The 17,764-nt window shown below is 40.6% G+C and overlaps 1 protein-coding gene across 4 annotated transcripts in view; it reads left to right on the forward strand.

Annotated features, from left to right (window-relative positions):
* The window catches only part of rgs3a (regulator of G protein signaling 3a), a 493,869-nt gene that overhangs the window by 208,803 nt on the left and 267,302 nt on the right, over nt 1–17,764 (forward strand). For all 4 annotated transcript variants that reach the window (XM_039762724.1, XM_039762725.1, XM_039762726.1 and 1 more), the window contains one exon: nt 11,063–11,174. In XM_039762724.1, coding sequence (XP_039618658.1) covers nt 11,063–11,174 — 112 coding nt within the window. The remainder of the gene's footprint in view (nt 1–11,062; nt 11,175–17,764) is intronic.

Here is a 17,764-nt window from a genome sequence, read left to right on the forward strand (position 1 = left end):
ACATTTCTGAAATGAAAATGACACCATTTTACGCAGTTCCTATGTTTTCCACTGATTCATTCAACTTAATGTCCTTAACATATTCTTTTGCAGCGTAATGACCATTAGAGTATCATTATTACATAGGAGTAGGAGCTACTTAATCTGTTTGCACACAAAAATGTTTTCGTTCTACTATATATTTAATAATTTAATTGAAATGCACAAGAATGTGAAATTGTAATCCGGATGTTTTACATTTCACCTTGAGTTTCAACATTTTGTAATTGCAAAACAGAGCAAGAAAATTAGTGCATTAGGAACCTCTTTGAATTACAACATCGCTTGGAGTACTGAGCAGTTTTAAAATTGTAATTTCTATATAAAGTAAACATGAAACTCAAGTGTAGAAATGTTGGTCTCTTTCAGTCAAGTTGCAATCAGATAGCACATGCCAAAGTCATAATTGCAAAAGGGAAATAAAAATTTAGTGTGACATGAATCACAGGTCTATATAAAGATACCCAAGATAGCCCAAGAAGATTAAAACTCCTACCGAGCCCCTCCCTGCCTAATATAACAAAGCAGTATTGTTCGGGCAAGTGTCTCGTCGGGTTCTGAACCGCACCCTACAGACATACTGACACGCTTCAAACTAAATGTGCTGTGTTGCTTCCATGATCATGTGGTAAGTTTAACTGCTATGCGCTGTCTGCCAACAGGCAACACATTTGTCAGATGCTATGCTCTTTTTTATTTGTATTTGGACATAAAAAGTCTAGATTTATTTTTGTTGTGATGTGAAATTTTGCATACAAGTTGCTACATATTTTCTATTTCTTTATTTGTAACTTAGACAAAGGAAAAGTAATATTAGTGTTACATTAGTGAGAAGCATTCGTGTTTACTCCCCTTTTAAGAATGAGTCTCTTTATAATTTTACGATAGGGTTTTCAGTGCCTCAAACAAGTTTGGTACTGTAAATGTTTCTCTGCTTTTTCGCAGTCAACTCCCACAGGAACGCCAGGCTGCCTAACTGCCCAGCTTTACCTTAACACATGGTTTGGAGGGCAGTTGTGAAGGTGTTCTATCCCCCCATTGGTCTGAATTATGGCTGTTTGTATCAGAAGCCTTTAAGTACCATGACGGCCTACAAAACCTACAAATTTGTTTGCTTTGCCTAATCCTCTCTCTTACCAAACTGATGAAAGTCCATCTCAAACACCATGAACTGAGAAGGACAACACAATGAAGAGCACAGCTCGGCAGCCATATTGAGACAGGCATGCGGCCTGTTCTGAAGAAAGCTGACCACAAATGAGGACTTTTTAAGTAACTAATAAGTTTGTGTGCCGCCTGAAACTGCACATCAGCATTTATCAGGTTGTATGGTTGCCAATATTCAAATGTATTTTGCATATTGTTATTATTTAGGAATATTATCAATACATTATTTAAATTGTAACTTAACTCCTGCTTGTCTTTTCCATCCATCCATTATCCAACCCGCTATATCCTAACTACAGGGTCATGGGGGTCTGCCGGAGCTAACCCCAGCCAGCACAGGGCGCAAGGCAAGAAACAAACCAAGGGGTAGGGCGCCAGCCCACCCCTCCGCAGGGCGCACACTCACACACCAAGCACACACTAGGGACAATTTAGGATCTCCAATGCACCTAACCTGCAAGTCTTTGGACTGTTAGAGGAAACCCACGCAGACACGAGGAGAACATGCAAACTCCACGCAGGGAGGACCCTGCTTGTCTTTTATTACACTTAATTGCCTGAAGTTATAAATGTAGAAGGGAAGGTGGGGAGAAGTTATATGGTACAGTACCTTATAAACAGTGGTAAGTCTGTGAGATTTGAGGCCTTATGCAAAGGCTACAAATGAATAATACAACAGGGGAAAGTACAGCAATATAATACTCTACCAAGACAAAACAATTTTCAAGTAAAATTGTCATGGCAATTATGGGAAAACATTCATCACATTTCTATAGTGGTGATCAACAAGAATTATTGTGGTGAGAAAAATGTCATCTTTGCTACTTTAAAACATTTCTAATCTTTACAGTCATTTATTTTGCATTATTTATGTGCATCTCAACTCATATAAGAAGTCCATACATTTTACTTTCACAAAGTCCACAAAATTCAAATTGAAAAAGAAAAAAAGATTTTTTTTAGGGACTTCTTATTTATTCAAAAGTGTTCCAGTTTCCAGCAGCACAGGAGCAATCTGTTAAACAGCAGAATGGATGATACAGTGGACTTGACTTCATTTGCTACAGCTTCAGGACGTAGCATGTGAAAATCTGATGGCTGAAGATTGAGAACAGAGGAAAATATAGAAAGTAATTGTAATGTAGAGTAATACCTAAAATTTGATAGTTTTTGTGTTTTTGAAGATTCTTTATTTAGTAAGTTTGAGCCTTTTATTTGAAAAATAATATTGTTTACATGGAATCTGAATGAATAAGAACCTTCATGAGCCCACTAGATTAGATAAGAATTTTTACTAAGTGCTGCTCTGGGGTGTGTAACTTGTGACATTGGTTTGAAGCTCTTTTCATTGATCTGGTTGTTACTGATTACACAAGAGTGCTTTGCTATAACCTCCATGCCCACTGAATGCAAAGCTGCAGCTTTTATACTCTGTCTGTAAACAGAATGTATGAGCCATTATTGCCAAGTTTTAGAAGCTTGGATACTCCTTCTTCTTCCAGGAAGATGGCCTGAGGGGAATTCAGGTGGCCATGATGAAAGGCCAGGGATTAAATGGAGTCGGAGTCGTCCCGAATAGCTACACCATTGTTAAATACTGCACCCCTACTCGTCCAAGAGGTGCGTCAAGCTCTGGATAAATTGTCGCATAGGAATGCTGTGTCTGTGGTGCCCCATTTATGCAGACGGCCATAATGATGTCTCTGCTATCACATCTATAGTAGGCTCCTTCCAATCAAGGCCCATGCCAGACTATTTCGGACTAGAGACCAATTAACATCCTAAGACTGAGTGTCACCTGAAGTCTATGCACGCAAGATAAGATGCTTATTATTTACACTGTTATTTTGGCAAAACAAACATTACCCTGCTTATATGTTGGACACTATTTGAAATCTTAATTTAATCTATGTATGAGTAAAAAGCATAACTTTCTGTCCTCTCTGTTTTGGTACTCTCTCTAACTGCCTGGGGTTATAGATGTAAAAGAAAGGGGGAAGTTTTGAAAGACAGTAGAGGTCAACACTGACGGTGACTAGGCTAGTATGAATAAATATACAAGGGCTGTACAGTAGATAAGAATTGGTGAATTCTGTTCAAGTCTACATAGTGAAGACTCCAAAAGGGAAATTAGGTTCACCCTAGGACCCTACCATGACAAAAGATGAACTAACTTTACTACTGCACTTTTCTGTGAACATTGATTTCAAACTCTTTACTAACACACTAATATAATGCAGTTTATATATATTTCTAACTTGCTGTCTGCCACGGCTCCGCCCGTGTTGTAGTGAAACAGGACAAACTTTAAAAAACAATAAATAAAAAGGTATTGCTAGCTAACCGGAGGCAAGTAAGGCAACAAAACGCAGAGGTAGACCGACTCCTCACTTCTGACGTCACGATTCCCCCTCCCTTCAGACCGCAGCCTCTGTCTCAGATTAGCGTGAATATATCACTTCTACAAGTGAACTATGATTGTTAGCACGATGAGAGAAGTTGCAAAATCAACCAGAAGGATCAAGCAAATTCTAGAAAAAAAACCCGATCTAAATCTGTTAAGTAGTTCTCTCGTTCGCTAGCTAAGTGGATGTAACATGCGCCGTGAGGAGGGCCCCATCTCCCTCCCCTTGGCCTGCTGCATGTCTCTTGGATTTGCGCTAATAAATTGGTACCGCAAGTGAACTATGATACATGACACAATGAGAGAGGTTGCAAAATCAAATTGAATTTTCAATCAACATACAGAAAAAAAAACCAGATGTAAATCTGTTAAGTAGTTCTCTCGTGAAAAGCAGACAGACAGATGTTGGATCTTATTTATATATATATATATATATATATATATACAGAGAGAGAGAGAGAGAGAGAGAGAGAGAGAGAGAGAGAGAGAGAGAGAGAGAGACTATAGATGAAGCACTGGCATGCATGGTAAGAAGGTTGCTCAGGATCACAACACACTAAAGCTTGTGGGTAATTCTGTGCTTTTCATTTAAAGGCCTAGGATAGTAGGCCTCAGAACTCTGTGTGTCACACTTTATTGTAGCAAGTGAAGGTTATGTTACAGAAATGACTCTAGATTATGATTTCAAATGCTGTGGGTAACTTCACACATTGTATTTTAGGTCATTGGAAAATGCAGATGTTCTATAACTAAATCATATACTGTATTGTTATTGGTCCTTACTATGCTAATACATCCATCCATCCATTATCCAACCCGCTATATCCTAACTACAGGGTCACGGGGGTCTGCTGGAGCCAATCCCAGCCAACACAGGGCTCAAGGCAGGCTACAAACCCCGGGCAGGGCGCTAGCCCACTGCAATGCTAATACATTCCTCATCATTTTAGATTCAAAAGTATGTGCCTGGTAATTTCAGCAACAAAATTTTTGTGCTGAACTGTTAACAGCTTTTTGATTTAGAGGGAGAGTTTTTTAAATTATCTATGGATTTGGCTCTAGGGTTGTGTCTGTTGACTGATCTATTTCTATTGTATTTTCTTCCATGGCAATGTCCTCTTAATGACAGTTCCTCCTGAAACATCAGCCACTGTTTATCACTGAAGCTTCTGCTAAACAATCACCATCAGCCAGGCAGTTCTTTCATTTACTGAGACTTCCTCTTCAAGCCACAATAGTCAAATAATTAGAAACTAATTTTTTCAGCATTTTAAAATGTTGCCTTAAGCATCATGTGAATGTATTTGCTTAATTGCCTTAAGTAATAAGTGTAAGTAAATGTGTCCCCACAGTAGGTGGAACCTTGCACCTCGAAAGATAACATTTGGTCTTGCCATGGCCTCAAACTGTATATACAGTATCTCACAAAAGTGAGTACACCCCTTACATTTTTGTAAATATTTTATAATATCTTTTAATGGGACAACACTGAAGATATGACACTTTGATACAATGTAAAGTAGTCAGTGTACAGCTTGTAAAACAGTGTAAATTTGCTGTCCCCTCAAAATAACACACAGCCATTAATGTCTAAACCACTGGCAACAAAAGTGAGTACAGTATGAAAATATTTACAAAAATGTGAGGTGTGTACTCACTTTTGTGAGATACTATATAATGGATTTGAGAATGTTGTTATTTTTAAAACATACATTTTTTTTTACGTATTTAGTTCTTTATTATTTAGTTTAGCATTTTATTTCTCTTGTTTTTTTCTGCAAATAACCTTAAAAAAAGTAGCCATAACTGAGACTGCTCACTTCATTGTGTTTTAACCTCAGTTGTAAAGGAATGTTTTAATGATCCTATGAGATACCCCTCGCAAACAGTTTTACACGCTGCATATGGCGATTCACCTCCGCGAGAAACATGCCTCTATGAACAGTCAACGTGTGGGAGGGGGGTGTGTACAAAGGGTAGGGACGAAAACAGTGGGAGCGTATGAGTCGCACTTAGTGGCAATTTCACGGTTTGCAGCCCGAATGGGGTTCAACGGCTTACCCACGCCTAGACACACGCTCAATCTCATGCATAATTATTTATTGAATGGTAAACACTTCTGGAAAGACACGTTTGTCTAAAACAGGTTGGTGTGAGAATACAACAGTAAGTGAATGAAAAGATGGAACTCTGGAGAGAGCAAAATACAACACAATAGTGAACCCGCAGCATAACAAACGCCGCATAATTATTTATTGATGGTTGAACACTTCTGGAAAGACACAGGGACACCCCTCGCAAACTGTTCTACACGCCGCATACCGCGATTCTGCGACAAACAAACTGTTTTACACACTGCATACAGCGAATCACATCTGCGACATGATTTTTCCTAGATGGTCCTGTCGCGTCCACCCTCGCACTCGAAGCATACACACTGCCTGCTCATGTGCCCGGTCGCAAGCCGCGTCCAGCCTCATTCTCGAAGCATACACACCGCCTGGTCATGTGTCCGCTCGCAAGAGAAACTCACAGAGAGCCGCCCACCAGCTGCCTGTGTGTGTCTCTGGCGCGGCTTTCTCTTGTGCTGCCTCTGTGTGAACCGGTCAGGCACAGAGAAGGTCAGCTGCTGACAGAGCGTCTCGACTGATTCCTTCATTGTGCTTTAACCTCAGTTTTAAAGGATTGTTTTAAGGATCCCATGGGATTCCCTGCAAAACCGTTTCACACGCTGCATATGGCGATTCACCTCCGCGAGAAACATGCCTCTTTGAACAGTCAACGTAGCTCAGAGGTACATGACATTAACCTGACCTGCACTGCATGTGGCCTCTCCGACAGACGAACATAAATGACGCAATTTTTTCTGTGTCGTCGCGTTCGAGTTGGTGGGCGTGGCCCTGCGAGTTGTCGTCGTATCCAATGGTATTGGAGTTGGTGGGCGTGGCTCCTTCCTGTGTGCGCCATAGGTGTCTCACTTGTCGGCGGCTTAGTGAATCCACGCCCCTTCCGGCGTGCTTTTCATGGTTGTCTTGCCTTAGTGAATTATATATATATATATATAGATTATACGACCATTCTATTTACGACCGCAATGGTGTGTCACTGGCAGATGACAGTTCTTGCCGTAGTAGCTCTGAATGTTATGACTCATTCATCTCAATCTCAGTTTATTACCTCCAGCGGTTTTACATTTAGTTACATATGTCTTACAAATACAGGAAAAAAAGGCAATTGATCTTAACTAGAAAATAAAGGTGATCAAGCAGAATGAAGGAGGAAGGAAAGAAAGTGAATGCAATCGCATGTCACTTTAAGTTATCCCTTTGTAACCAGTCTTCACCACATGCTACAAACTAGCACGCTCAGTCTTTGAATCTGGTTAACCTCCGAAGCTTCTGTGTTGTGACTCGGGATGTGCCACTTTGTGTAAACTGTCATGAGGGGGTAATTTTGCCACACTAAACTCCTTTATCTGTTAATGTTTATTGTTAGCAGGCTGAAATGTTAAAACAGAAAACATTTGAGTGCTCAAACTCTACCAATTAACAGAATGAACACTGGAAGAGGCTTACACTGATAACATAACAAAGAAAGGATTAATGAAGCTATTAAAGATTTGGCACCCATGCAGGCAACAGAATCGGCAAAACAATTTAATAAAAATTAGGGACTTACTATACATACGGTCAGGTTTGAATACGTATATTGGTCCGTCTTACGTTCAGATCGATTTACGACCGGTCTGTCAGAACTGAATAGGGTCGCTAAAGTTGACAACTACCTGTAACAGAAATTTGTCATTTCTTGTCCTTTGATAGAGGTCAATAGAGGGTCTGTAGAGATACCTTGTAAAGGATCAAAAATAAGATAATATTCCTAATCACTGACCTTCAGCTAGTCTAGAAATGATACTCCACATTCTTATGTTTGATATTTGATATTTTTAACTTCTGGCTGAGGCTCTAAGGCCTGGGATATACTTAACACTACTTGACATGTATGCTTGTGGATACTACAGCTTGGAGGCAGTGCACTGTCTATATTTACCTGTGTAGTTTATGTAAATCTGGAGATTCCATGAGGTGGCAGTGTGAGACATCATCATGGCGAGAAAACATTGTGTTGTTAATTGAGGGAAGAAAGATGTTGAAGATAGAAATTCTTTGCATTCTGATGCTGTTTTCGAAGGTGGAAAAAAAAAAAAAAAGACTACAACAGCAAACCAGAACATGGTATATGAGACCTTTAAATGTATTGCGTCATTACAATGGGAAAAATGCAACGCTTGCTTGAGAAATTGATGAAGAAAGGCACCATGAATAATTTTGTATGTCAGCATATAAGTTTGATGATTTGCTTCACTGCATTGAAACATTCATCAAACACTGAAGCACACACTGATGCTGTTGGAGCTGAAATGCGGCTTGATGTCACACTGCATTATCTTGCAACGGCTGAATCCCTACCTTTTCTCACGTTTTCTGCTTTGCATGGACGTATCTTTGTCGAATTTTCTTCCATCTCATCTTGCATGTTTCTACATCCACTTTCAAAGAGCTGGAAATTTGATGGAAGCTGTTCTGGCAGGCATGTCTGTCACTATATATATATGTTGGTAGTAAACATCGATACTGACGTCACATACCAAATCTTGAACACATATCCCACCAATTTTTGCTGGTACTGCAACTTGCACACACGTAACAATAATTTCTGCCGATATGCTCAGAGAACGCATTAAAAGAGCACTGCTAACGAACAAATACGGGACAGCGATGATGCGTGCATGTTAGCATTCTGAGCGTCACATATGAATCTGGCCTAAGTGTGCTACGACCACTGGAAAAAAAATCCAGTATCAAAATATTATCATATTTGTGACCAGCAATCTCAAAATACCATAAAACGAAACTCCATATGCCTATATAACTGATCATTATTTTTTCGAAGTTTTGTAAAAAGGATTAACTTTGTTTCTTTGTTCCTCATTAAGGGGTGAACTCCTGGTTCATGTCCTGTGGCATGCACAAATTTAAGTCCTTCTCATCATTTTTGCTGAAAACACCATTTGATTTCATCTGATTGGCCAGCCCAGCACTGACTCAGCTATAGAGTAGCCTTTAGGTTTGATTGTTGGTCGAGGCCTGCAGGGATTTGTCGGTGGTGTAATTTTGCATTTGGTCTTGAGTTGTTGCAGCGCTTTGCTCCTGTAGTTGATGAGGCTCGTTGTGCAAAGAAGAGCAAAGTAGTTTTTACTGTTGTACTGGGTGTCCCAAAAAAGAATATCAGAGTTTTAAAGAGCTGTAGCTTGGCGCCCATTCATCGGAGACTGCAGAGCAACCTAGTGGCATCTTGAGGAATTAATCTAGGTTTATTTCGTCGGTAGATGGTGCTAGTGCTTATCAAAAAGCTAACAGTGTGTTGTTTCGATTAGTTACATTTGCAGTTATGGCTGTGCCACAACAAAAATCTTTTTACGTTTGCGAATTCACCAGAACTCAATCGGTTGTTACTGTGCTGCGGGCATTTTGTCAAAAATATGAGACTGACCCTCCGAATGACAATAACATCTGTCGATGGTACCGGAAGTTTCGGGATACTGGGTGTATCTGCAAAGGTAAAAGCACCAGGCGATCTCGAACATCCTTCCTTCTCTGCTGAGAATGTCGCCCGAGTGAAAACTGTGTTCACTCAGAGCCCATTGAAATCGGTTCGACAAACAAGTCATGAGTTACAGATACCAAAGTCAAGTGTATGGAGAATTCTCTGACGTCGGTTGGTTATGATATCGTTCCGTCTACTGTTGGTTCAGGCCCTTCGACCAGAGGATAAGACGCATCGAGATGAGTTTTCAACTATCATCCTGCAAAATTTGGAGACCAATGAAGATTTTTGTTCCTTGATTTAGCTCTTTGAAACTCCGATATTCTTTTTTTATATACAAAATGAAACTAGAGTAATTCCCCAAGACGCCACTAGGTTGCTCTGCAGTCTCCGATGAATGGACGCCAAGCTACAGCTATTTAAAACTCTGATATTCTTTTTGGGCCACCTGGTATTTCTAAGGTGGCCATGATACATTGGCCATCTAGCTCTGTCTAGAGGATTACTTGTGTTCTGTTTTGTGTGTTGTATATACCCCATTTTTTTGACACACATTGCACACCCAAACTACTCGGAACAAGGGGTCTCTCTCTATATGGCCATTTTGTTTTTCTTTCTCATTTTAGAGAGACAAGACTGAGGAAATGTCAAGAAAGCCCATTGAGGCAATCCTTGTATGATTTTCGGCTATACAAGAAATAAATGATTGTTGTTTTACTCTGTATCATAAAGGCGTAATTTTCTGCACAAAATGCGGTCTAAAATGGTATAAAAATGAGGGTTTTTATGAGTCTACAGGGCCATAAACAAGGGGAGAACCCTAGAAAGTTCGATATCTTGCAGAACTAGGCATTAAGATGAGTCAAACAGTATGTCATATTGTGGGGCTTTTTAGGAGGCAACAGACAAGAAGAACTGAAATGTTTTCAAAGTGTTCACAGTTAATTAAACACATTTAAAGGCTATTACTTGGGAAAAATGTGGTTCTTCTTTACTTTTTTCCCCACAAATAGATTTATCTTAATACAGTTTCTAAAGCCACTGCATTTTTGTTATGTTAAGTTGGTGGTATGGTGGCATAATGTTCAAATTTGTTGTCTCACAACTACAGAAGACAGGGTTCAAATCCTAGTCTGGACTACCTCTGTAAAGAGTTCATCATCCGAGTGCATCATCATTATGTCTGTGTGTGTGTGTGTGTGTGTTTCCCCCCACATCCCAAAGACATGCATGTTAGTCTGCTGTAACTGCTGAATCTGTATTTGTCTGGAATGCTAAAGTGAGAAATTATTTTTAGTTTAACCTTTGGTGAACCTGCGACTCTCCATTGTTGTTTTCCGCTATAATACGAAGAGACAAGAGACATGGCAAGGTTTGGGGCAGCCACCCGTATAATTCTGTATCCTGGCTGCAAAAAGTAAATGTTTTGAATTTGAGTTAAGTTTACAAGATAGAGTCCAAAACAGAACTGAATTCCAGGGAAAAGGGGTGAGGCTTTATAGGAAGTCTGGGGGAATTGATGTCATCCTCGGGGCCGGGACTGGAAGTGATGTCGTCCTTGGGGCTGGGGCAGGGACCAGAAGTGGGGTGTCCCAAGTCAAGGTGGTGGCTCCTGGTGGGATTTCCCAGGAAAGGTCAGCAGCGAACTTAGAGCGTTAGTGCACCCCTCCACCCCCTGGGCAGATGCATTATCATTTATCTCCAAGCCCTTCAGCTGCTTCCTATTCACATGTGTGTGACACCACCTTCTACTTTATTCTGCCTAGAAATTTGAAAGTGGGCTCAATAAATGTATGGACAGAAAGGTATATACCATTTTGCTTAAATGTTGTTTTTTTTTTTTAGGTCACTGTTTTCATATACACTGATCTGATGCTCCTCACTTGTGAAGATGAATTTGGACGCTGCAATGTTCTTCAAAATCCACTCTTTCTTTGCAATCTCAAGGTGCAGGAAGGTAAGTGTCACTGTGATTTATTTATTTATTTATTTTTTTAATTTGTGTTCTTGTTGTTGACCTGGCCATTTAGCCCAACATATCTCCTCAATTCATGTTCAGTTTTATTTTGTACTAGCCAACCTGCGGCGTACCATACGCCACATATAATTATTTATTGATGATTGAACACTTCCTGAAAGACACAGTTTTCCAAATGGGGAGGGTTTGAGGATACAACTGTCAGTGAATGAAAAGATGGAACTCTGGAGAGATCAACATACAATTGTCCATGACTGAAAACTGGTTTTGGCAGAGATACAGGCATATCTTTTTGAAAGTTTGGCCCTGTGCCTTATTAATTGTCATTACAAAGGCTAATCTAACCAGGAAATTGTCTGCGTGTAAAAGTAAAAGGTAAATTTGAATCTGATGGGGTCAGGGAAATCCGGGGAATAAGGACAGTTTGTGAGGTAGCAGCTGTGATAGTCTTACACTCCAGTACATTGCGGTGTATGCTGGTAACAGAAAGTCTAGTGCCATTACAGAGACCTTTTGCTGGCATGAGGTTTCTGAGAAGCATGATGACTGAACCAATTTTAATTTTGAGTTTATGCGAAGGCATGCCAGTGGGAGTAAGACTATTAAGAAATTCTTCGGGTAATGAAAGTTGATCTGCAGGATCGTCTGTGACGATGGAGTCAACGCTGGTGAAAGTTACTTCGTCGGTAGGGATAAGTTTCAGCACTTGTTCATTAAGGTGTAGCGAGTCTTCGTTCGTGATGCTTAATATAGCTCGTGTACTGAGTTGTTCCAGAGTGACAGTTGAGAAGTCGATGTCGCCATTTAATTTCCTCGAGAGCGATGTTGGAAGCCTGCGGAGGGTGAGAGTTGGCAGGCGGGGCCTTGTCGTGTGTTTCCCATGACGTGGGAGGAGGGTTAGAGTGGGCGTTTGTGGCTCTTGTTGCCATATAGTTGTTGAACGGGATCAGAAATAAAAGGAAAACAATGTGAAGGCAATGTCACAGGTGTTCTGTTTTTCCTGTCTCCAACACTGAGTAGCAATTTTGCGAAATGTTGTTCTTCAGGAAGAGCTTTCATATTTGTCATCAGTGTAAGAACATGCATGTGATGCCACAAAGGTTGCTTGTTAAGAGCATTGGAAGAAGTACATAGTGGGGTAGGTAGGCCAATGTTATGTTCTTGGACGGGAATGGCGGTATTTTCTTGAAAAGCAGTGGAAAACTGAATTTGATGACTGTGCATGGGGTTTGTGAGTTGACACTGAAAGGAATTGGAATGAGTTTGTAAGTGCTTCTTGAGAGCACTACTTGTTTTGAAGCATTGCTGGCAATGTTCACATTGCATAATTTGTTCAGTGGAGTGTGATTTTAAATGTGCGTTGAGATATCCCTGCAATCGGAACGTTTTTGAACAAATAGTGCATTGAAAGACCTGTGTGGAATGCGTTTGTTCAGTGGAGTGTGTTTAAATGTGCTTTGAGATATTTCTGGAGCGTGAAGGTTTTTGAGCAAATGTTGCATTGAAATTCCAGTGTGAAATGCGTTTGTAAATGTTTTTCAGTAAGAGTATAGTGGGAAGGTGACGTCACATCAGTGTGGCGATCACGTGGTTGTGAACTTAATAGAGGCATGACGACGTTGTCAGAAGTGAATGGAGATAGTAGCTGGAAGCATTTGGGACATCGCCGCAATTTCTGCCTCGCCACCATAAACTCCAGAAGTATTCATGTAGTCAGTGTATTGTTGAGCAGACTGTATGACTATGCTTCCATGACTAAGAACAACGGACAGCATGTCTCTGAAGTTATCCCAATGTTGGCAAACAAAGGTTACAGCCATGTTGCGAAGTTTGAGAGCAACAGTTTCGTCGATGACATTTTTTCAGAAATATCCGACAGATAGAAACAAACAGTTATCTGATGCAGGAATTTGTATAACATTGAAAGAAGTGTTGTTTTCATGAAATACATTTGAGGCGGTGGCCATGGTAGGCAAATGAACAGTCAACGTCGGTCAGAGGTGCATGTGGACTGAAGCACAGACGAAAGCAACTAAAGCTGTGTTTGGTGAGTTGTTGCGTGTGGGCACATGAGCAGGCAGTGCACATGCCTCGAGAGCAACGGTGGACGCGGGAGAAGGGTTACAGTTGGCGGGCGGGGCTCTGTCGTGAGTATCCCATGACGCGGGAGGAGGGTTAGAGTTGGCAAGTGGGGCTCTGTCGTGCGTATCCCATGGTCTAAGAGTTGGCGGGCGGGGCTCTGTGAGTTGGCGGACCTGACCCTGTTGTGCTTATCATATGGTATCCCATGGTCTTACAGTTGGTGAGTGGGGCCATGTTAGAGTTAGCGGGTGGAGCTCTGTGAGTTGGTGGGCGTGGCTCTCTGTCTTGCTTGCCCTTAGTGAATTATATATATAGATAATATTTTAAAATTTAAAATGTAATTATTGTACTATGTTGGACATCTCAAAACCTGGCAGTTGCTGAAAGGAATTCACTATTTCTTGCTAAGATGACTAGGACTTCTTGGTGAGTTATTGTTTAATAAAAACATAATGCTGTTTAAGAAGTAAAGAGCCAACTTCTAGCCAGTATTAACATTTGATTCAACTAAGTATGCCAGGGGGTAATAACTTCCTTATCTAAGGCATTGCACTTCTCCTCGGTAAAACTAGAATTTGTGGAACTAGATGGAGAAATCTGACAAGAACACATTCTCTTATAAAAAAGAAAGGCACTTATTACTATGTAGTAGTAGCTTTGCATACTGATTTTGATGTTAAGCATTTCAATGCTGATACTATCTGTGATTTAAAACAACTTAATTTAGTTTGTATTTCCCATATTGCAACTACACACACACATTGTTTAAGTACTACAGTTATTGAATAATGATAAGTAACATGCACAAAACAATTATGTTTCTTGTCTCATGATTTTGTGTTATGCATTTATGCAAATTCATCTTTCCCAGATAGCATATAAAACTATTCTCTAGCTGAAGATGAAGCTCCAATATATGGAATGCATGTTTGATCTGTGAGTACTGCTTGACGCACAAGTGAATTTCCATCTTGTGTATTTGACATCTCAGAGGTATTATTCACATACCTATGGCATCTTAGCTGTCTACAGCAGTAGCACTATAATTATTTTTTTTTGCTGTTTTTTTATTTTATTGATTTTGTAAATTACATTACAGTGAGTAAGATACAAATCAATCAGCTGTGCAATCAGTTCTACATTGCATAGATTTATATTTCATATCAGTCTCGTCACACATTCCTTAATTATTTATATTGTGACAAACAAACTCGGTGTCTTTCGTGATTCAGATGCATGAATCAGAAAACGTGACCTTTTCAACCTCATGCTGAAGGAAATGACTCAGGATAATGTACCTGAATGTGTTATTTATAGGCTGCAAGAGTGGCAGAATTTACAAGAACATTGACAGCTGTTAAAAGGTTAAGGAATTTGTATGAAAATATTAGCTTTGAATTTCCTTGTAATGCTCACCACAGTCATTAGTGCTGCTACATGTGAATACATTATCCTGGTTTTGAATATCTGTCTAGTGTCACACACGTGCGCGCATGGGAAACAGCTGAAAGGGGCCTAAACACTAATAATTCTACACTAGGCCAGGAGGCAGAGGAGTGTACTGACTATCTCTCTCAGTCCCTTGCCTGTTGCTGGCTCCAAGGATGACATCACTTCTGGGCACGAGGACGCCACCCCCAGTTCCTGCACCGATGACGTAATTTCCCTTCCAGGCCTTTAAAACTGCCATCTTGCCTCAGTACAGGCAGTTCTGTTCTGGACTCTGACCTAAGCACATTGTGCTACTAAAAAAATAAAAAGCAATTTTGCAGCCGAGAAAATATTATATGGGTGGCGGCCCAAACTCTTTATGATGTCTCCGAAGTCATTCTTGTTACACTAGTCACTGTCTGCCTAGATCACAGGTGTCGAACTCCGGGCCTGGTGGGCCGCCGTGGCTGCAGGTTTTCATTCTAACCCTTTTCCTAATCAGTGACCAGTTTTCACTGCTAATTAACTCCTTTCCCTTCATTTTATTACCTTTGTGTTTAAGGATTCAGTCCTCTGAATTGACTGTTTTCTTCATTAAATGACAGCCAAACAGAAATGAGACGTGAAAGTAGCCGACAGATGACCAGCTAAACCGCGGCTTCAAACTCCAACCAATTTCACTCCAACCAGGTTCTTAATGAGAAGCCAATTCTTCCTGTTAATGAAACCCATCATTTAATTCCACTGCTCATTGCTGTTTTCCTTCTGCCACAGCAGACATTTCCAAAACTGTTGATTTTCTGTTTTTTCTAAGATGTTTTGGTGACTTCGGAGATCAACTTTACTGAGACCCTCACCTTTCTCTGTGTTCAAATTATGTAGTTAGCTGGTGATGTGGCAGCTTGTTTTGTGTCTCATTATTGTTTGGCTTCTAATTAAGGAAAAAGAAACAACTAAGGGATCTGAGACAAGTTAACTAAAACTAAGGCAAAAGAAGTTAATTAGCAGCAAAAACTGGTTACTAATGAAGAAGATGGTTAGAATGAAAACCTGCAGCCACTGTGGCCCTCCAGGACTGGAGTTTGACACTCCTGGCCTAGGTGGTCCTTTGGAGACATTTACTTTTCCTGGTCATATCTCGAAGATGTGTGTGCTGTAGGTAGTAGTTGTAGTGTCACATGCACAAAGTATAGTGAAATTCTTAGGTTAATTGGCTACTATAAATGTACTTCTGTGTGTGAACCTAGTGTTGCCAGCATAGGCTACAGCTTTGCTACCCTAAAATGTGTTAAGTTCTTTAGAAAATTGTACTATGGTTTTACTTTGTTTTTTTTTTACAGTTCCTGCTCAACCCAGTAATTGGCAAACACAAGTTTAAATTGTATGCCAAGGTTGATATTCATATTTAATTTTGGGTTTTTTTTGGTAAAGTACAATGGCAGTGTTCATAATGTAACTTGATTGTAGCATGCCATAATTAATAATTTGTTTATGCTAAATCTGGGGGGGGTCATCCATCCATCCATCCATCCATTTTCCAACCCGCTGAATCCGAACACAGGGTCACGGGGGTCTGCTGGAGCCAATCCCAGCCAACACAGGGCACAAGGCAGGAACCAATCCTGGGCAAGGTGCCAACCCACTGCAGGACACACACAAACACACCCACACACCAAGCACACACCAGGGCCAACTTAGAACTGCCAATCCACCTAACTGGCATGTCTTTGGACTGTGGGAGGAAACCCACGCAGACACGGGGAGAACATGCAAACTCCACGCAGGGAGGACCCGGGAAGCGCACCCGGGTCTCCTAACTGCGAGGCAGCAGCGCTACCACTGTGCCACCGTGCCGCCCTGGGATCATGTGTACCTAAATGAACATTTAACTTGTATTTTGTAGAGATATTTGCTCATAAAGGGGTTATGTATGGAAAATGTCTAAGAGGAGGAGCAGAAAAGAACAATTTATAATCTGACTGCTATGAATGTTATAATTAAATTTAAGTCCGACAGACTGCATTTTGTGGTGCTGCAGGAGTATATGAGCAACACTGGAGCCCCCTAAGGAAGAGTCCTGTCTCCTTTTCTGTTCACTCTGTTTACCTCAGACAGTAAATATAACACCAGGTCATGTCACTTGCAGGAATTTTCTGATGAATCTGCACTTATAGGTGTGTATTGAAAAGAGGGATTAGTCAAGTGAAGAACTTTGTTTCTTAGTGCAGAAAAAATTATCTGCACCTTAACATCAGCCAAATCAATAAACTGGTTATTGACATTCGCCACATAAAAAAGCCTCTACGCCAGGTCGGTATCCAGGGAATGTATGTTTAGGTGCTACACTGCTACAAGTACTTGAGACTCCACATCAATGACGGGCTGGACTGGTCTTGTAATACAAAGGAGATAACGCAAAGCAGACTGTTATATTTTTCTTGGGAGATTGTGTTCCTTAAATGTGGGTAGTGACTTCCTCTACATGTCCTAAAACTCTGTGATGGCCAGTGCAGTTTTTTTACACTGTGGCGTGTTGGACTGGTAACCTCACTTCAAGAGAGGCCCACTAATTCAACAAGTTAATTTAAAGGACAGGCTCAGTTATGGGGCACACTCTGGACCCCATGGAGGAGAGAATGGAAACAAACCTAAGAGTTCCATTATGAACAATGCCACCCATTCTCTCTGTAACACACTAACCCTGAGGACTTTCAGCCAGTGAATTATTCAGCAGTAGTGTGTCAAGAAACACAATGGGGGCTCCTTTTGCACCAACAGCAATACACCTGCATAATGCTTCACTGCGACTGCCAAATTAGAAGTTTTCTTTCTTTTTAGTCATTTTTGTGTGTATTCAGACCATAGTGCGCTTGTGTTTATTTATTTATTTATTTATCGATTGATTTATTTAATGAGCTTCTGCAAAAAGCCAAAATTCCCCCTGAGGACCAATAAAGTTCTGTCATCATCATCATCATCATCATTCTGTTCCATGCAGGTTGACAGTTGAGCAACAGCCCTAAGTGGATGAGTTCAAAGAGTGAGAGACCTTATTT

This window comes from Polypterus senegalus, chromosome 9 (genome assembly GCF_016835505.1).
Source record: "Polypterus senegalus isolate Bchr_013 chromosome 9, ASM1683550v1, whole genome shotgun sequence".
Classification (NCBI taxonomy): Eukaryota; Metazoa; Chordata; class Cladistia; order Polypteriformes; family Polypteridae; genus Polypterus; species Polypterus senegalus.